This window comes from Topomyia yanbarensis, chromosome 1 (assembly GCF_030247195.1).
Source record: "Topomyia yanbarensis strain Yona2022 chromosome 1, ASM3024719v1, whole genome shotgun sequence".
Taxonomy (NCBI): domain Eukaryota; kingdom Metazoa; phylum Arthropoda; class Insecta; order Diptera; family Culicidae; genus Topomyia; species Topomyia yanbarensis.
The window spans coordinates 204753840-204768100 of record NC_080670.1 but is presented as its reverse complement, the minus strand read 5'-3'; the positions used below and the strand labels follow the sequence as shown (position 1 = coordinate 204768100).

Genomic DNA, 14261 nt, shown 5'->3' with positions numbered 1-14261 from the left:
AGCCCAACAGATACATCGCTAGTTGACCAACTAGGAACATCGGTTGCATCAAGACAAGAATATTGCGAATCAGACGATAGGACTGATCCCGTTCCTTCGATCGGTTACTGTCCAAACAGATTTTCAGATAGTTTCGGACATCGGTCAGCTCCTTCAGGTAGAGTCGAATTATTCCAACAATGCTCAGCATCGTCGTCAGCTCGCCAATATAGGCTAGCTTAATGAAGAAATCCGTTGAAAAGTTTTCGCCAGCCAGTTCGATATAGATACGATCCACACATATGCAAAACTGTAAAACGATCATGACTTGGTAGATGCGGAAAAGGAATCGTAAAAATGGATTTTCTGTTCGAGTTTGGATTCCTGGTAGGAAAAAAAAAACGACTCTCAATCGAAGTAATCCGTTTGAAAATAAAAACACCCACTTACCTCCCAAAACCAAGGAATATTCCATCGGACGAAAGTATTGGCTCTCATCGTCGAGCGATTGGACTGCACGGATGGTCCTCTTCCACCACAAACTGATCCGGAGGAACATTTCGGCGAAGCAACACTTTCGGATTCAACGTGCAGAATGGCACAAACAATATCACTGCTAGTATTATAAGAGATTGCAAAGCTTCGCAGAAAATTGATCTAATTGCAGGACTGCAGACGGCTTTGATTCCCATCGTGACAACTGATGCAGTGCGATCTCACTAGCAGTGTTTTTTTTTGGGGGGAACACGATTACACAAATCGGAGACATTATCAGCGCTCAGAGCACGATACTGACGTACGATGACCAGATCCCCACGTGCCGGTTTTGTAATCTGAAGAAACACTGCCACAAATCAAACGTTCCGTTACAATCCGATCTACTGTAATGTGACCATGAATAGATTACTCAAAATATTACAAGGAGTCATTTCTCTCTCTCTTTCTCTCTCTCTCGATTATCTATGTCCTGTATTGTTCTTTTCTTCTTTTTACCTTTTCTTTTTTTTTTCCTTTTATGTTCATTCGTCCATTTTGTCTTCATCCTGTATTGGGACTTAAAAAGTTCAACAAAAGAAAAGTAACCAAAGCCTGCAAATTTTTCAAACCGAAGGTATTAATTTGGAATTGCTTATTTGTTTGAACTACGTTGCCGCCGAGAGGTCAGTTTTGTGTTATGTCTGAAAAACTAAGAATAAAGAAAGCATATCCAGTACTACTGGCTGTCGGTTATTCCACGCGATAGTGCTGATGAATGTTTTAACCTAGTTAACTACAAAGCACTCGTACATACTTTCCACCTATTATCAGTTCCAATTCAATCATTAAAATCTGGCAGCAGTAAAGAGCTGAGTTGAAGTGCGAAAGGTTTTTCGATCCGCAACGAGTAACTAAATTGACGAAACGTGTCAACTTGCAAGTGCAGAGTCTTTTGTGTAATTGTCCGCTAAATAATGCTTTACAAAATGACGCAAGAAACGTAAACAATTATGGACATATTGTGAATGCGTTCCTATGAAATTTTTGTGTTGTTTTTTTTTTTGAAAATTTTCAAAATTTGCAATTATTGGCACCGGTTTGTTAACAGGAAACATCGACAGACTCTGTTTAGAACATTACTAAAAGATGGTTGAAGTGAAACGTGCTCAACAAGAATTGAAAAAATCTAGCCAACTAGATAGGAACAAATTCTGTCAATTTCATATCAGAATTAATGAATCTATTCAACTGTCTAATTAGGCAACCCAATTTTTGAACGAACAGGAAGCGTGCTCGTCTTCATCGGCCTTTGATTCTGTATTGGTGCTGGTGGTAGTTGGTTGGAGGTACTAAGAGCAATCGTTGTTACTGTGCATTCTGTACTGACTGAGATGTAAAATGCATCATTTATTGAATGGCTTTCGTTTGGCTGCGCAACCAGAGGTAGCGATACTGTATTGCTTGTGCTGTGGATAAGCAACAACGTGGTAGATATAATTGTTTAGCTTTAGCTCTTTCTTTTGTACTAACTTTCACAGTTATTTGCTGGCTTAAGATTACTTTCCCGAGAGCGCCGAGTTAGACAATGAGTAAAGAATGCTTTCAAATGCCACGAAAACTTATTGAATATTTAGAAAAAATTCGACACTCTACCACGCCCTGTCGTCACATATCAACACAAAATTCAAAACTAGGTTTTCGTTTTCCTTTGGCCTTTTCTCTTTTCGATTTTATTTATCTGATTTCCCATTTCATCTTTCTTTTTGGCTTGTTGCTTTTTTCTGTTTTTGGCATTCTCGTTTTCTTTCTTCTACCAATTTTTTTTCTACCACCAATTTCCGCTTTCGTTTATTCATTTTACTTTTTCTCATTCGTAATACTTTCCTTTATTTCTTGACCTTTTTTCTTGTTTCCTTTAGGTTTCTTTCAGTTACTTTGCTCCCTTACCCCTTCTAGTTTGTTCTATGCTTCTTTCTCATTATATGCTTTTTCAGAGTTCTCTTTTCCCTTTTTTTTTTTCTGATTCTATAGCCAATTTTCAATTTCCCTATTTCTCGTCCTTTGTTTTTTTGATACTTGTTACTTTCTCTTTTTTTTTGAAATCTGTCTTTGCATTGCCTTTTTTTTTACTTCTCTTATTTTCTTCTCTCTCTTTTGTCTGCTTCTTTTTTTGCATTCCTGCTGGTACCCTTTAACTTTTCAGCTTCCTGATTTTCCATTTTCGACTTTTGCTCTTATTTTGTTCTTTTGTCATTATCTACTTTTTTGATATTCTCCTTTTCCCTCTCCTTAATCTTCTTGTTCCCCTTCTTAATTTATCTTTTTAATCCTTAAATTTTAATTTTCAATTTTTTCCTGACCTCTTTCTTTGTTTCTTTTGCTTTTGCCTTCATCATTCTCTTTTCTCTTTCTGCTTTTCTTTCTTTCGCTTTGAAGTTTCCCATTTTCTTATAGCTTTCTTCGGCTTCTATTTTTTTAATCTATTCATTATTCTTTTCACGTACTAGCGTAATCCAATTTCATTCCCTCTTTTTTCATTTGGCCAATCGATTTATATTTGGATGATTCCATTTGCCTTTATCATTGGTCCTGTTTTCTTTTCATTTTTCTTTGGGTCCATTATCTTTTTTCTGCTTTCTTTTCCATATTCTTCTCTTAATTTCCCTCTAATTTTAGTGCTATTTGTACTTACGGTATATTTCTTCCCCTTTCCTTACATCGTTTTCTCCTTCCTATTTCTTATTTCCACTTCTATTCGTGCTTCTTTATTTCGCCTTTTCTTTTTTCTTTTTCTGCTTGTCACACAATATTTCTTTTTCGTTCTTGCATCTCTTTTTTCTGATTTTTTTCATCTCCATGTTCTGTATTTTTAATATTTCATTCACTACTTTTTTGCTTCTTTCCCCTCCTTAGTTCTAGTTTATTGTTATTTTGTATTCTTTCTCTTTTCTTTTTTGTTAATTTTTCATTGATTTTTATCTGTATTTTGTAAATTGCCATCTTTCTATTATATTCCTTTCTTTCATTATTTCTTTTTTCTTGTTTAGCATCTTCATTTTCCCTTTTTTTCATTCGTACATTTTTATATATGCTATATATTGTTTTCTTCTGTTCTTCATATTTCATATATGAAACTTCATATTTCATTTACTTGGGTGTCCATTTTTTGCCATATTTTTCATTTTGCTCTTTTCTTTTACTGTATTTCCTTACTTTTTTCGCTTTGTCTTGATATTTGCATTTTTTTCTTTAGATTTCTGGATTCATTTTTTTTTTAATTTTGTGGCCTTCCGGTTCTCATTGATCTTGTTTTGCCTTTTTTGTTCTTTCCTTCTTCTTTTTTTGTTATGCTGCGTTCCTTCGCCCTTTATTTTTTTCCTTCATGCTGTCGTTTCATTTTTTTTTTTTGCTTGCTCGTTTTTTCTCATTTTTCTTTCTTTTTATTTTTTGCTGTTTTGGCCTTTCTTTCTTGATTCTTTTACGCTTGCATTTTTTTAATTCTCCGTTTTAGTTTTATCATTTTCTTTTTGTCGTTTTTTCTTTTCCTGTTTTCTCTTCCCTTTTCCGTTTCTTTCTTCTTTTTTTATTTTTATTTTTATTTCCTTCATCATTTTTTTCACCGTTCCTCTGTACTTTTCCTTGTCCAATTTTCTTTATTTTTCCTCTTCTCATCCTGCTTTTATTTTATTTTTTTTTCATTTTTTTCGTTGTTCTATTGTCCATTAGCCTATCTTTGTTTCCACTATCATTTATTCGTTTTTTGTTTCTTCTGTTTTTCCCTTCTTTATTTTTACTAGTTTTCTCCTCTAAAAAGGACAAAAGAAACCAGACGCTCTTTTGTCCTGTTTCCTTTCCTTCGTCCATTTTTTCATTCCCATTTACCGGGTTCCCGTTTCCTTTTGCCTGTTCTATTCTTTTTATCTCATTTTTGTTATTTTCCTTTATTTTTTTTATTTGTTTTCTTCCTCTCTCTCATTAGTATGGTTTCTTCATCCTCTTGCTATTTTCCAGTATCCTTTTTCTTTTCCTCGTTCTGGTTTTCTCCATTTTATATTGTCCTTATTGTATCTTTTAGTTTTGCGTTCATCCTTTCTTTTGTTTCTCCTTGATCGATGTTCATCAAAGCAAATACAGGAAAGTGATACGAATCTAATGCTGCCTCGTTGGTTGTTTACTGTAGGGCTGCCAGGTTAACCAACGCGAAGATCCCAAAGTTTAGCTTAGAGTGAGACGAAATTTTTCAGAATCCTAGCGCTGAACTGTTTCATGTATCTAAAGAAAAAGAAACACTTGGCTGCTGAATAAAGCGGTTGAAGCAATAATTCAATGTTAAAGGAAAATGAGAAAAGTAAGAGCAAAATGAAAAGGGAAAACGAGAAAAAGGATAAAAAGCAAGGAAAATGGAGGAAAAAAACAAAGCAAAAAGTGAAATATTAAAGCAGAGAGGAGTAAGGTAGATGAAAACAGAAAAAAGTAAAAGAAAACAAACATGAAAAAAGTTGAAACGAATAAAAATAAAACGGGAATGTCAAAGGAAACGAGAAAATTAAAAAAGTAATAGAAAAATTAAGAATGTGATAGAGTGGGAGAAAATTAACAAAAAAAGCAAAAATGAAGAAGAGGAAAACAGAAAAAAAATAAAACAAGAAAAAGGAAAAATTAAAAAAAGAAACGATTTAAACCACCTAACAGTAAGATGAAACATTTCTTACACATATCACTGTCGGATCATTCATTAGTTTGCACTCACACGCAGTTGGCTCCCAATTAGAGGTGAGATGAAACAGTTTTGGATCATGCACGAGTAAAACCTCGAAAAAAGCTGAATGCATTATAGAAAATCAATAAAGTAAATCAAATTTAAAAAAATTAATAATGCAAAAAATGGACACAAGTTTTCAAATTCGTGATATTGATTAATATAAATTAAATTAATGAAATATAAAAATCAAATTAGTTAAGCTCAAATAAAAATTGGACAGTTCGACCAATTAAATTGTTGCAAACTAACAAATTCGATGAAATGAATAAAAAGAATGTCTTAATGAAATTAATAAAATGAAGAAAGAAAATAAGAAAATAATAAAATGTATAAAATAAATGGAATGAATAAAATGAATAATTAAACATTAAAATTAAAAAGATAAATGTTTATTTAGTTGAGTAGCGCTTCCTTCATGCTAGTCGGTATTCCTGTGCGCGTCCGCTCTTCGATCAGTCCTTTACAGTTAACGATGACGTGTGCCACCGATAAGATATCATAGCAGTCTCGGTTAGCCAAGCACGGAAGCTCTGGATCGTTGACAAGTATAGAGAAACGATCTGCCTGCGAATGTGCAACATTTTTTCCCAAAGAAAAAAAATTGGATAAATTTGTGCATAAGATCACAAGACCTAACCTAGAAAAGTTGGATTTGAATGTTTCGTGTTCCACTCGTCAGTAACTGATACCAACTTGCTGCCAGTTAGACGATCTATCCAAAATAACATGACATGACTAATTCACATAAAATGGCTCGTGCGTATCCATTCTTGAAAATAAAGCAATTGACGGGTGTCTCATATCGGAGCTCACAACTCGCCATATCTGTGCAGTCACAGTTACTCTGACTGTCGGTAACATAGATTGTTCGCCATGTCACCTTCTGATGGTTTCAAAAACGTTGTATCTTACTGTAGCAGAAATGGGTTTCCGCTCATTCTGGGCAGTGATGCAAACGCTTATCACACCATTTGCCTCTGAACTGATTCAGTACACAAGTAGTGCAAATCTCCGTATTGTGAACTCTAATATTCCAACTTTTGCGAGGTCTGGGAGAGAGAAGGTGTTAGACATAACGCTTTGCTGAAATGATGAGAAGACACGGCAACTAACGAGGAGCATACCATTTGGGCCAACATATTCTGATTCCTTCCTCTTATCACCTTACCCATTGGAAGCGCAGTGGCCAAGACTACAAATTTAGCAAGTATTTTAACTTTTTATTAACATGAACAAATTTTAAATTTAATAACGTTTTTGGTTAAATTTCTCCTAACAGAATCTGGGAAGTCAACAAGGTGCGCGATAGCTTCTATGACTTATTTGAATTATTTCTAAACAGCTACCGACTCCCATTAAGCGAATTAAAGATCTTTAATTATTTGCAGATTTTGAATATCTTATAAACAATCCGTGGCCAATGCTTGTAAATTTTTTCAGGAACACATTTGAAATATTTTTGTAAACAATGATCCCCTCTCTATTGCCGTTTTTTCCACTTACGGCACCATATTCATCAGAAACATCACGCTCTGGTAGATCATGTTCATCAAACTGGTGAAAGCCTGGGACGACATGTTGAACAACCCTCCGCAGCTAATTCCCAAATTGTGCCGGGAGTTAATCATCACTGTCAGCATCGAGGCGCGGATCTCCCGATATTCTCGCTGTTTTTCTGTCCGATATCGCATTCGCTGGGGCCAGTCCAGGTCGTACAGGGTGTCACCGATGAGCTCGTTCTGTCGGAACAGAAATTACAACTGTCAAACTTCCGTATTGTATTGTATCTATTCGCCTAACTTCTCAAATTTCGATACCTGTATGAATTGGTCTGAATTTTATTAATTTTCTAACCAGAAGCTAGCTTCTGTAGTAATTTTGTTTGTTGTCACAAAAAAAATCGTTAACGATTGCAGAAGGAGCATCCGTTCCGGATTTAAGGAGCGGCTCACAAGTGCGTCCGACTCGGAGACGACAGACTAATTATTCATCGAAGGAGCTTTACTTACCGCATCGTTCATATCATCCGCCAGCAGACAGAACCAGTAGCAACCGAACAAAACGCTGGACGTGTAAGTAACCAGAAGTACAGTCTCAGTAGTTATGCCCTGTATTTTCATGTAGAACAACACGGCCGCTACCGTCACCAGTTGACCGTAGAACAGACAGAAGAAGATCCATTTGAAGAACGGTTTCACGGTATTCAACTGAGCCAACAAGTCGCTGTGTCTTGCAGCGAAGACACACAATTCTCGCTTCAGAACGACTAGGAACTTCAGCTCTTTGAACACCTCCAGTTCACTTGGGTTTCCCTTCACCCGTTGATCGTTGCTGACCGTTTCTTCAATCTCTCGATCAGCTCGATCGAAAATGTCGGCCAAATCGGTGGCAATGTTTTTCAGTTCGGCGCAAAACGACATCATGTAGCTGTTGACGATGGTAATGACCGCTGCGAGCAATGTTGCTATGAACAAACTATTGGTTTCGTTCACTAAGGTAACCAGGAGTCCAGCCAAGCGTCCCTTTCCCCTCAAATTCTCCGGAACCTGGTACACTGGCAGTTCAAGCAAGCCCAACAGATACATGATCGATTGATCAACTAGGAACATCGGTTGCATGACGAGCAGAATGTTGCGAATCAGACGATAGGATTGATCCCGTTCCTTGGTTCGATTACTGTCCAAGCGGATCTCCAAATAGGTTCGGAAATCTGCCAACTCCTTCAGATACAGTCTAGTGAATCCAATAATGCTCAGCAGCGTCGTCAGCTCGCCAATATAGGCGAGCCTAATGAAGAAATCCGTCGAAAAATTATCCGCGACCAGTTCGATGTAGATCCGATCCGCACATAAGAGATACTGTAGAACGATCATGATTTGGTAGAAGCGGAAAAGGATCCGCAACAATGGGTTTTCTGCTCGAGTTTCGATTCCTGGTGAGAAGAAGCCAAAATTTTTTGATATGTCGTCCATTTTATGATTCAAACACCCACTTACCTGCTAAAACATAGGCGCATTCCAGCGTACGAAAGTAATGTCTCTCATCGTCGAGCGATTGAATCGCTCGGATGGTCTTCTTCCACCACAAACGGATCTGGTGGGACATTTCGGCGAAGCAACACTTTCGGGTTCAACCTTCAGAATGGCGCAAACGAAACAGCAACCCCAATATAATAAGAGATTGTGAAGCTTCACCGAAGATCGATCTAATTGTGGGACTGCAGGCGGTTTCGATTCCCATCGTGACAGCTGGTGCAGTACGATATCACTAGCAGTGTTATTGAGGGAGCTGTGATTTCAGAAAGTAGTGTAAACTGTCAGTTTATACAAATTGGAGACTTTGTCAGTTGTCAGACCGCGTTCTTCACGTACAATGACCAGATCCTCACGTGTCGGTTTTGTGATCAGATGAAAAACTGCCACAAATCAGGCGAACCGGTACGTTATGATCTACTGTGACGAGACCGTGAATGAATTGCTCAAAATAATGAAAGCGGACTGTTCATTTCGGACCAGCCACTGAAGAAAGCTAAAGCGCTTTGCTTTTTGCGAGCACAGGCCGTTTGGATTTTTCTGTTGATAACAACGCAGACTTACCATTCATCTCTTTATCTGCAGGAAAACCAAATTATGTTTCTGACAGATAGCCATTTGCGTTCAACCAATTGTCGGTACGATAGAGATACGTGACAACATACAATCGACCGATACGAGTTGTGATCGGAGGCTTATTTTCCTGATTTGGATTGGTGATGATTCTCACTTACTACCTATCGTAAGGGACAATATTAAAATGAAGATACTTGTTAAATAAAGACAACAAGCGTCTTTTCGCTGAGACAGGCACATTTTTCAGCAAATTGAATTTGATTCAATTTCGGTTGCCTAGCAAAGTCAGGGTAAATCTTTCTTGCGAAATCGAATTCCAAAACCAGGAGGTGTTATCTTCGGTTTTGTAGCACTGCTTCTCAGTGATGTATGATTTTCGTATTTTTACTACTGTTCAGAACAGTCGGGTTCTCACGAATGAAGCTAGTATGACGACGGCTTTAGTTTTTTGCTCAAGTTTCCAAGTGGATTGATTGCACCCCAGCATCTTAACTACTTGAAGCTTGTTGTGCTTAATGCGGTCCCAAATCAGAACATCAACATTGAACTCGCATCACTTACCACACCGTCTATCTCCACATCGTGAGAAGGAATGTAGACGCGATACTCTATCCTAAAGAGACTACTGCACTATTGATGATGGTGTTAGCCTGCTTCAGGACGTCACGGTCGAGTAGGTTTGTCAGCTCCCGCGTAACAGTTATACTCTTTGCCAGTTTATTATTTGGTCCAAAGTATACTACCCAAAAACCAGTAGATCTGGATGAGGGAGAGAGGTCTGTCTGCGATACATTTGGGGGAAACGGGAGTAGGTAGATTTGTGTCGAGGAGCGCTTCTCTAATCCTATGTGCCGTGTTGGTTCCATCCCCCAAAAAAATGTTATGTAAACGAAGGAAAAATGGAGTAAAGATAAAGCAAAAAATATAAAACAAAATATAGAAATGGAAAAAGAATTTTAACAAAAGCATTAAACAACTTCGAACAGTGAAAGAAAAAATAACATGGATGCCAGCGTACAAGGCAACCGATTTGCCGCCACTTTTTTCTTCTATTGTTCCTGTTTTATTTATTTTGTCTAAGTTTGGTTTCCTTTTCTCATTTTTCCTTTTCAATTCTTTGTTTACCCCTTTCCATTTTCTTTTTCCTCTTTTTAGTTTTTTCTTTTCACTTTTGCCCTACTCATTAATTTTTAATTTATCACTTTTTTGTTCTGGTTTCTATTTTATTTTGTCATTTTTATGTGTTTTTTTTTTTCTATTTCTCCTACATTTTTGCCTTTTCTGTTATTTATTTTTTCCTTTAAATTATTATTCACATCTGCTTCCATTCCCTCTTGTTCTCCTTTCTTTTTCCATTTTTCTTCTTTTTCATAAATTCATCAATTTTACTTCATCTCATTGTTTTTTTAGAAGGAAAGCTTGTTTTTTTCCTTTTCCATATTCCTATTAATTTTTTGTTCATTTGTAAATATTTTTGTCTATTTCGTTCTTTTATGTGCTTTTTTTTCCTTTATGCCTTTTCCATTTCATTTTTTCTTCATCCTACATTTTTTTCTTCTCTTACTTTTTTTAACAATAGTTTGGTTTTCGTCTACCATATTGTTTTTAATTCTTTGTCCATATATATTTTTTTCCTGTTTACTGTTTTATATTTTCATCTCTTGCATCATTTTCAGTTTACTTTTCTCGTTTTCTTTCCTGTTTGCCTTCCTTTTTTCTACACTCCATATCCTCTTTTATTTTTGAATCGCAGCTTCTTTTTTTATTATTTTTGTTTTCCTCCACTTGGTTCAACGTTTTCCTTTAATTTCCTCTTTTACAATATTTTATTTCGGGTTCTTTCGTATTTTTACTGTTTTTTCTCTTAATTTCTTCTGATTCTATTTTTTCTTTTTTTATTCTGTGTTCCTTTTCTCATCTCACATTTTACTTTTTATTTTTATTCTTGTGGCTCTGCTTTTCTATATTCCTTTTTGTTCTTTCTGCTTGTATGCTTTCATTTTCAGTTCTTCGTTATTCCTATCCATTTTTTCCTTTTCCCTTATTCCATTTTTCTGTAGTCTCTTTGATTCTTCCTTTCCTTTTTGTTCCTTTTTTATATTTTGCTTTTCTCTGTCTTATTGTTCCTTTTGTTCATTTCCTTTTTTCTCCTTTTTGTTACAACCTTTGACGTTTTTTCCTTGTTAGCGTGTTCCGTTTCTGTTTTAGTTTATTTTTTCCATCCCATTTTCCAGTAGCAGTATTCGTTTTCGTTTTCCCTCTTCCGATTTTTCTTTGGTTTTCTGCTTCTATCTTTTCTGCATTTTCTTTTATTTTTTACCCTTCCTTTTTTTTCCTTTTTTCCTGATTTGTTTACCCTGTTTTCATCCCTTCTTTAAGCCTATTTCCTTTCAATCAATCCTTTATTCTTTTCTTTTGTCTTTTTTTTCCTTTTGCTTGCCTTTTTCGCCTATTCCTTGCGAACAATTCCTATTTGCTTTTCTCTCGAAACATTCACCTTGTTTTTTTCCGTTTTCCTCTTTTTGTGATTCTTCTTTTCAGGTTCCTATTTCCAGTTTTTTTTAGATTCTTTTTCTCTATTATTGCTAATTTTTCCTTTTTCCTGCTTCTGTCTATCCGAATCTAATTGCGCTTGTTCCATTTTTTTGCTATTTCTGTTTTCGTAGGGGTTTTCCTTTTTTTCCTAATGTTATCTTTCTCTTCTACTTTTTCCTTTGCCTTTCTCCTCTTTACTTTACCTTTTCACCTTTTGACTTTCATTTTTTTTACTTTTCGTTCCTTTTTATATTTTTTTTTCTTTGATGCAGGTATATTCATTCTTTTACCATTCTCGTGTTCTTCCGTTTCTTTCGCTTTCTTCTTTTACTCTTTCCTTTTCCATTATTTTATCTTTTTTATTTGTTTTTTTGTTTTTCGCTTTACTGACATTTTCCTTATTTTTGCTGCTCTATGCCACACTTTCTCGTTCATTTTTGTCTATAATGCTTTTACTATTTTTATCTTTGCATTTTCTTTTTCGTTCTTCCTTTTTTCTGTCATCAGTATTTCTTTTCCTTATTTTCTTTTTTCTTTATTACTTACTCGTGCTTTTGATCAATTGTTTCCTTTTTTTATTTTTATATTTTTTTTCCTTTTACATTTCTTTTCTCCCTTTCTTTTACCAATTTCGCTGTTCTTTTATTTACCTTTTGCTTTCTCTCCCTTGCATTCTCCTTCATCCTTGTTTTATATCTAATTTATTTGCTCTCTTTTTTTCATTTTTTTCTCCTTATTTGTTTGCACTCTTTCGTTTTTGATTCATTTTAGCCTTTTTCTTCCCGATTTTTTTTGGTTTCTTGTTTATTTTTCAATTTTTCCATTTATTTTTTTTATCTGTCTTCTTCATTGTTTATTCGTTTTTCTTTTTGCCACTATTTTTTTTTGTTGTTTTCAACGGGTTCCTTTTTTTCCTCAATAATTCTCTTTTCATTTCCCTTTTCTTTTGTTTTTTTGCTCTTCTTTCTTTTTCTTTACCGCGTTTCCTTTTTTCTGAATCTATCCCTTTAAATTTGCCCATTTCCCTTTAGTTTTCTTTCTGTTTTTTTTAATTTTTTTTTATATTTTGATTATAGAGGTTTTAACCTTAAGGTCATTTTTCCATTTTCCTTTCTATTAGATTATTTCGTTATCTTGTTTTTACTTTCTCTCTTTTTCTTTTGGTTTTTACTCTGTTTCTGGTGCTAATTTTCTTTTAATTCTGATTCTTTTGCTCTTGTTACATTTTTCTTTTGATTTTTTTCTCCCTTTTTCTATTGCCCGTCTCATCTTTTTTGTTCCTGTTTTTCTTTTACCCTGTTCGATTTTCCTCTATTCTCTTATTTTCTTCGTTGTCTATTTTTTCCACATCCTTTTTTCTTCCCTTTTCGTTATGTCCGTTTTCGTGTCTTTTATCAGGTTTTCTTTTCCCCTTTTTCTGTGTCCTTTTCATGGTTTCCAGTTTCTTTTTAATTTTTCCTTTTCTTCCGTTTTTTTGTCGGCATTCTTGTACCTCTTTTAAGATTTTTGTTCTCCTTTCTTCAATTATCTTCCTTTTTCCTTCCATTGTTACTGTATTTTTTGTTACTTCCTTTTTCTCTTCTCCTGGTTACTTTTCCTTTTCCTCGAAGCTTTTTCTTTTATTTTTTTTTTGTTGTCTTCGTTCTTATTTTACTTTTTGAATTCGTTTTCTTTTAAACTTTTCTCGTAGCTTTTTTCCGGTTTATCTTTTTCAAGTTTCTTTTTTTGCCTCATTTCTCAGATGATTTCTCTTTTTTTCGTTTTTTGTTTTTCTTTCTGATTTTTGTTGTCTCTGTTTCTGTTATCAATTTTCCTTTTTCTTATCTTCAAAGTTTCCTTTCTTATTATTTGCTGTTCTTTTCTCTTCCACATCTTCTTTTCTTTATTTTTTATTCTGAGGCATATAGAATTTTTCTGATATTTGTTCAATTTGTACGATACTGGTTACCGCTTGTACTCAGAGAGGGAAAAATTTAAAATTCGACAGGTGGTACTGAAAATCGGTTACTGAAACGTCGAATACATCCACTTTCAAAGCTTCAACAAAAGAAAAGTAATTGAAGTTTGCCAATTATTCAAACCAAAGCTATTAATTTGGTATCAATTTATTTGTTTGAACTACGGTGCAACCAAATGGTGAGTTTTGTGTTACGTGTGAAAAATAATGGAAGGCATATGGAGTACTTCTGATTGTCGCTTATGCCATTCGATTCATGAATATTTTAGTCTATTTAACTATAGAGCACCGGGGCATGATTTTTATTTATTATCAGTTTCTAGTCATTCATTAGGATCTGGACATAGCAAAGAACTTAATCGAAGGGCAAATGGTTTTAGATTTCAAACAGGGAACTTAATCGACGAAGTCTTTCAACTTACGAATGCAGGGTCCGCTAAATATTGCATTACAAAATCGCTAAAATAGCAATTTTGAGTAAATTTGTCGTTTTAAGCGTTTTTGGGCCCGAGAGAAATCATTATCATTCATGGAATTGTTTGTATCCAACGGGTGTGTTGTTTTAGGGAAGCTAATTTTAATGCCTCGCGCAAAAAAACTGCAATTATTGGCACCGGTTTGTTTGAAGGAAACGTCGATGGGCTTCCACAGAATATCGCAATTACTAGAAGAATATGAAAGTAAAACATAATTAAAGTCGTAATCCAGCTAGTTACATTGGAACGAATTTGATCAAATCCATATCAGAAATGATAAATTCATTCAACCACCTAATGAAGCATCCTGGTTTTCTGGCATTTTCACGTTTTTGCCTTTCTCATATAGAAAGGTTATGCAATCACTCTGAAAAACGTCAACCTAATCCCGACCCGGAGGGCCGAGTGTCATATCCCATTCGACTCAGTTCGTCGAGATCGGAAAAAGTCTGTATGTGTGTATGTAT

The 14261-nt window shown here is 35.1% G+C and overlaps 2 protein-coding genes across 2 annotated transcripts in view; one reads left to right on the top strand and one right to left on the bottom strand.

Annotated features, from left to right (window-relative positions):
* The window catches only part of LOC131689005 (uncharacterized), a 261847-nt gene that overhangs the window by 137752 nt on the left and 109834 nt on the right, over window positions 1–14261 (top strand). The window lies entirely within an intron of this gene.
* Window positions 6544–8360, bottom strand: LOC131676181 (uncharacterized). The gene is made up of 3 exons (XM_058955302.1): window positions 8215–8360; window positions 7228–8150; window positions 6544–6957 (listed from the first exon to the last, which is right to left on the bottom strand). Exons 1-3 carry the CDS (start codon window positions 8321–8323, stop codon window positions 6718–6720), a joined length of 1272 nt encoding a protein of 423 aa, XP_058811285.1. The 5' UTR covers window positions 8324–8360; the 3' UTR covers window positions 6544–6717.

Bases quoted from the DNA above. Each gene is read 5' to 3' on its own strand.
- LOC131676181 (XM_058955302.1), bottom strand. From the start codon at position 8,323: ATGTCCCACCAGATCCGTTTGTGGTGGAAGAAGACCATCCGAGCGATT. The intron at 8,151-8,214 runs GTAAGTGGGTGT...TCTTCTCACCAG, and splicing joins ATGCGCCTATGTTTTAGCAG to GAATCGAAACTCGAGCAGAA. The intron at 6,958-7,227 runs GTAAGTAAAGCT...CTGTTCCGACAG, and splicing joins CGGATGATATGAACGATGCG to AACGAGCTCATCGGTGACAC.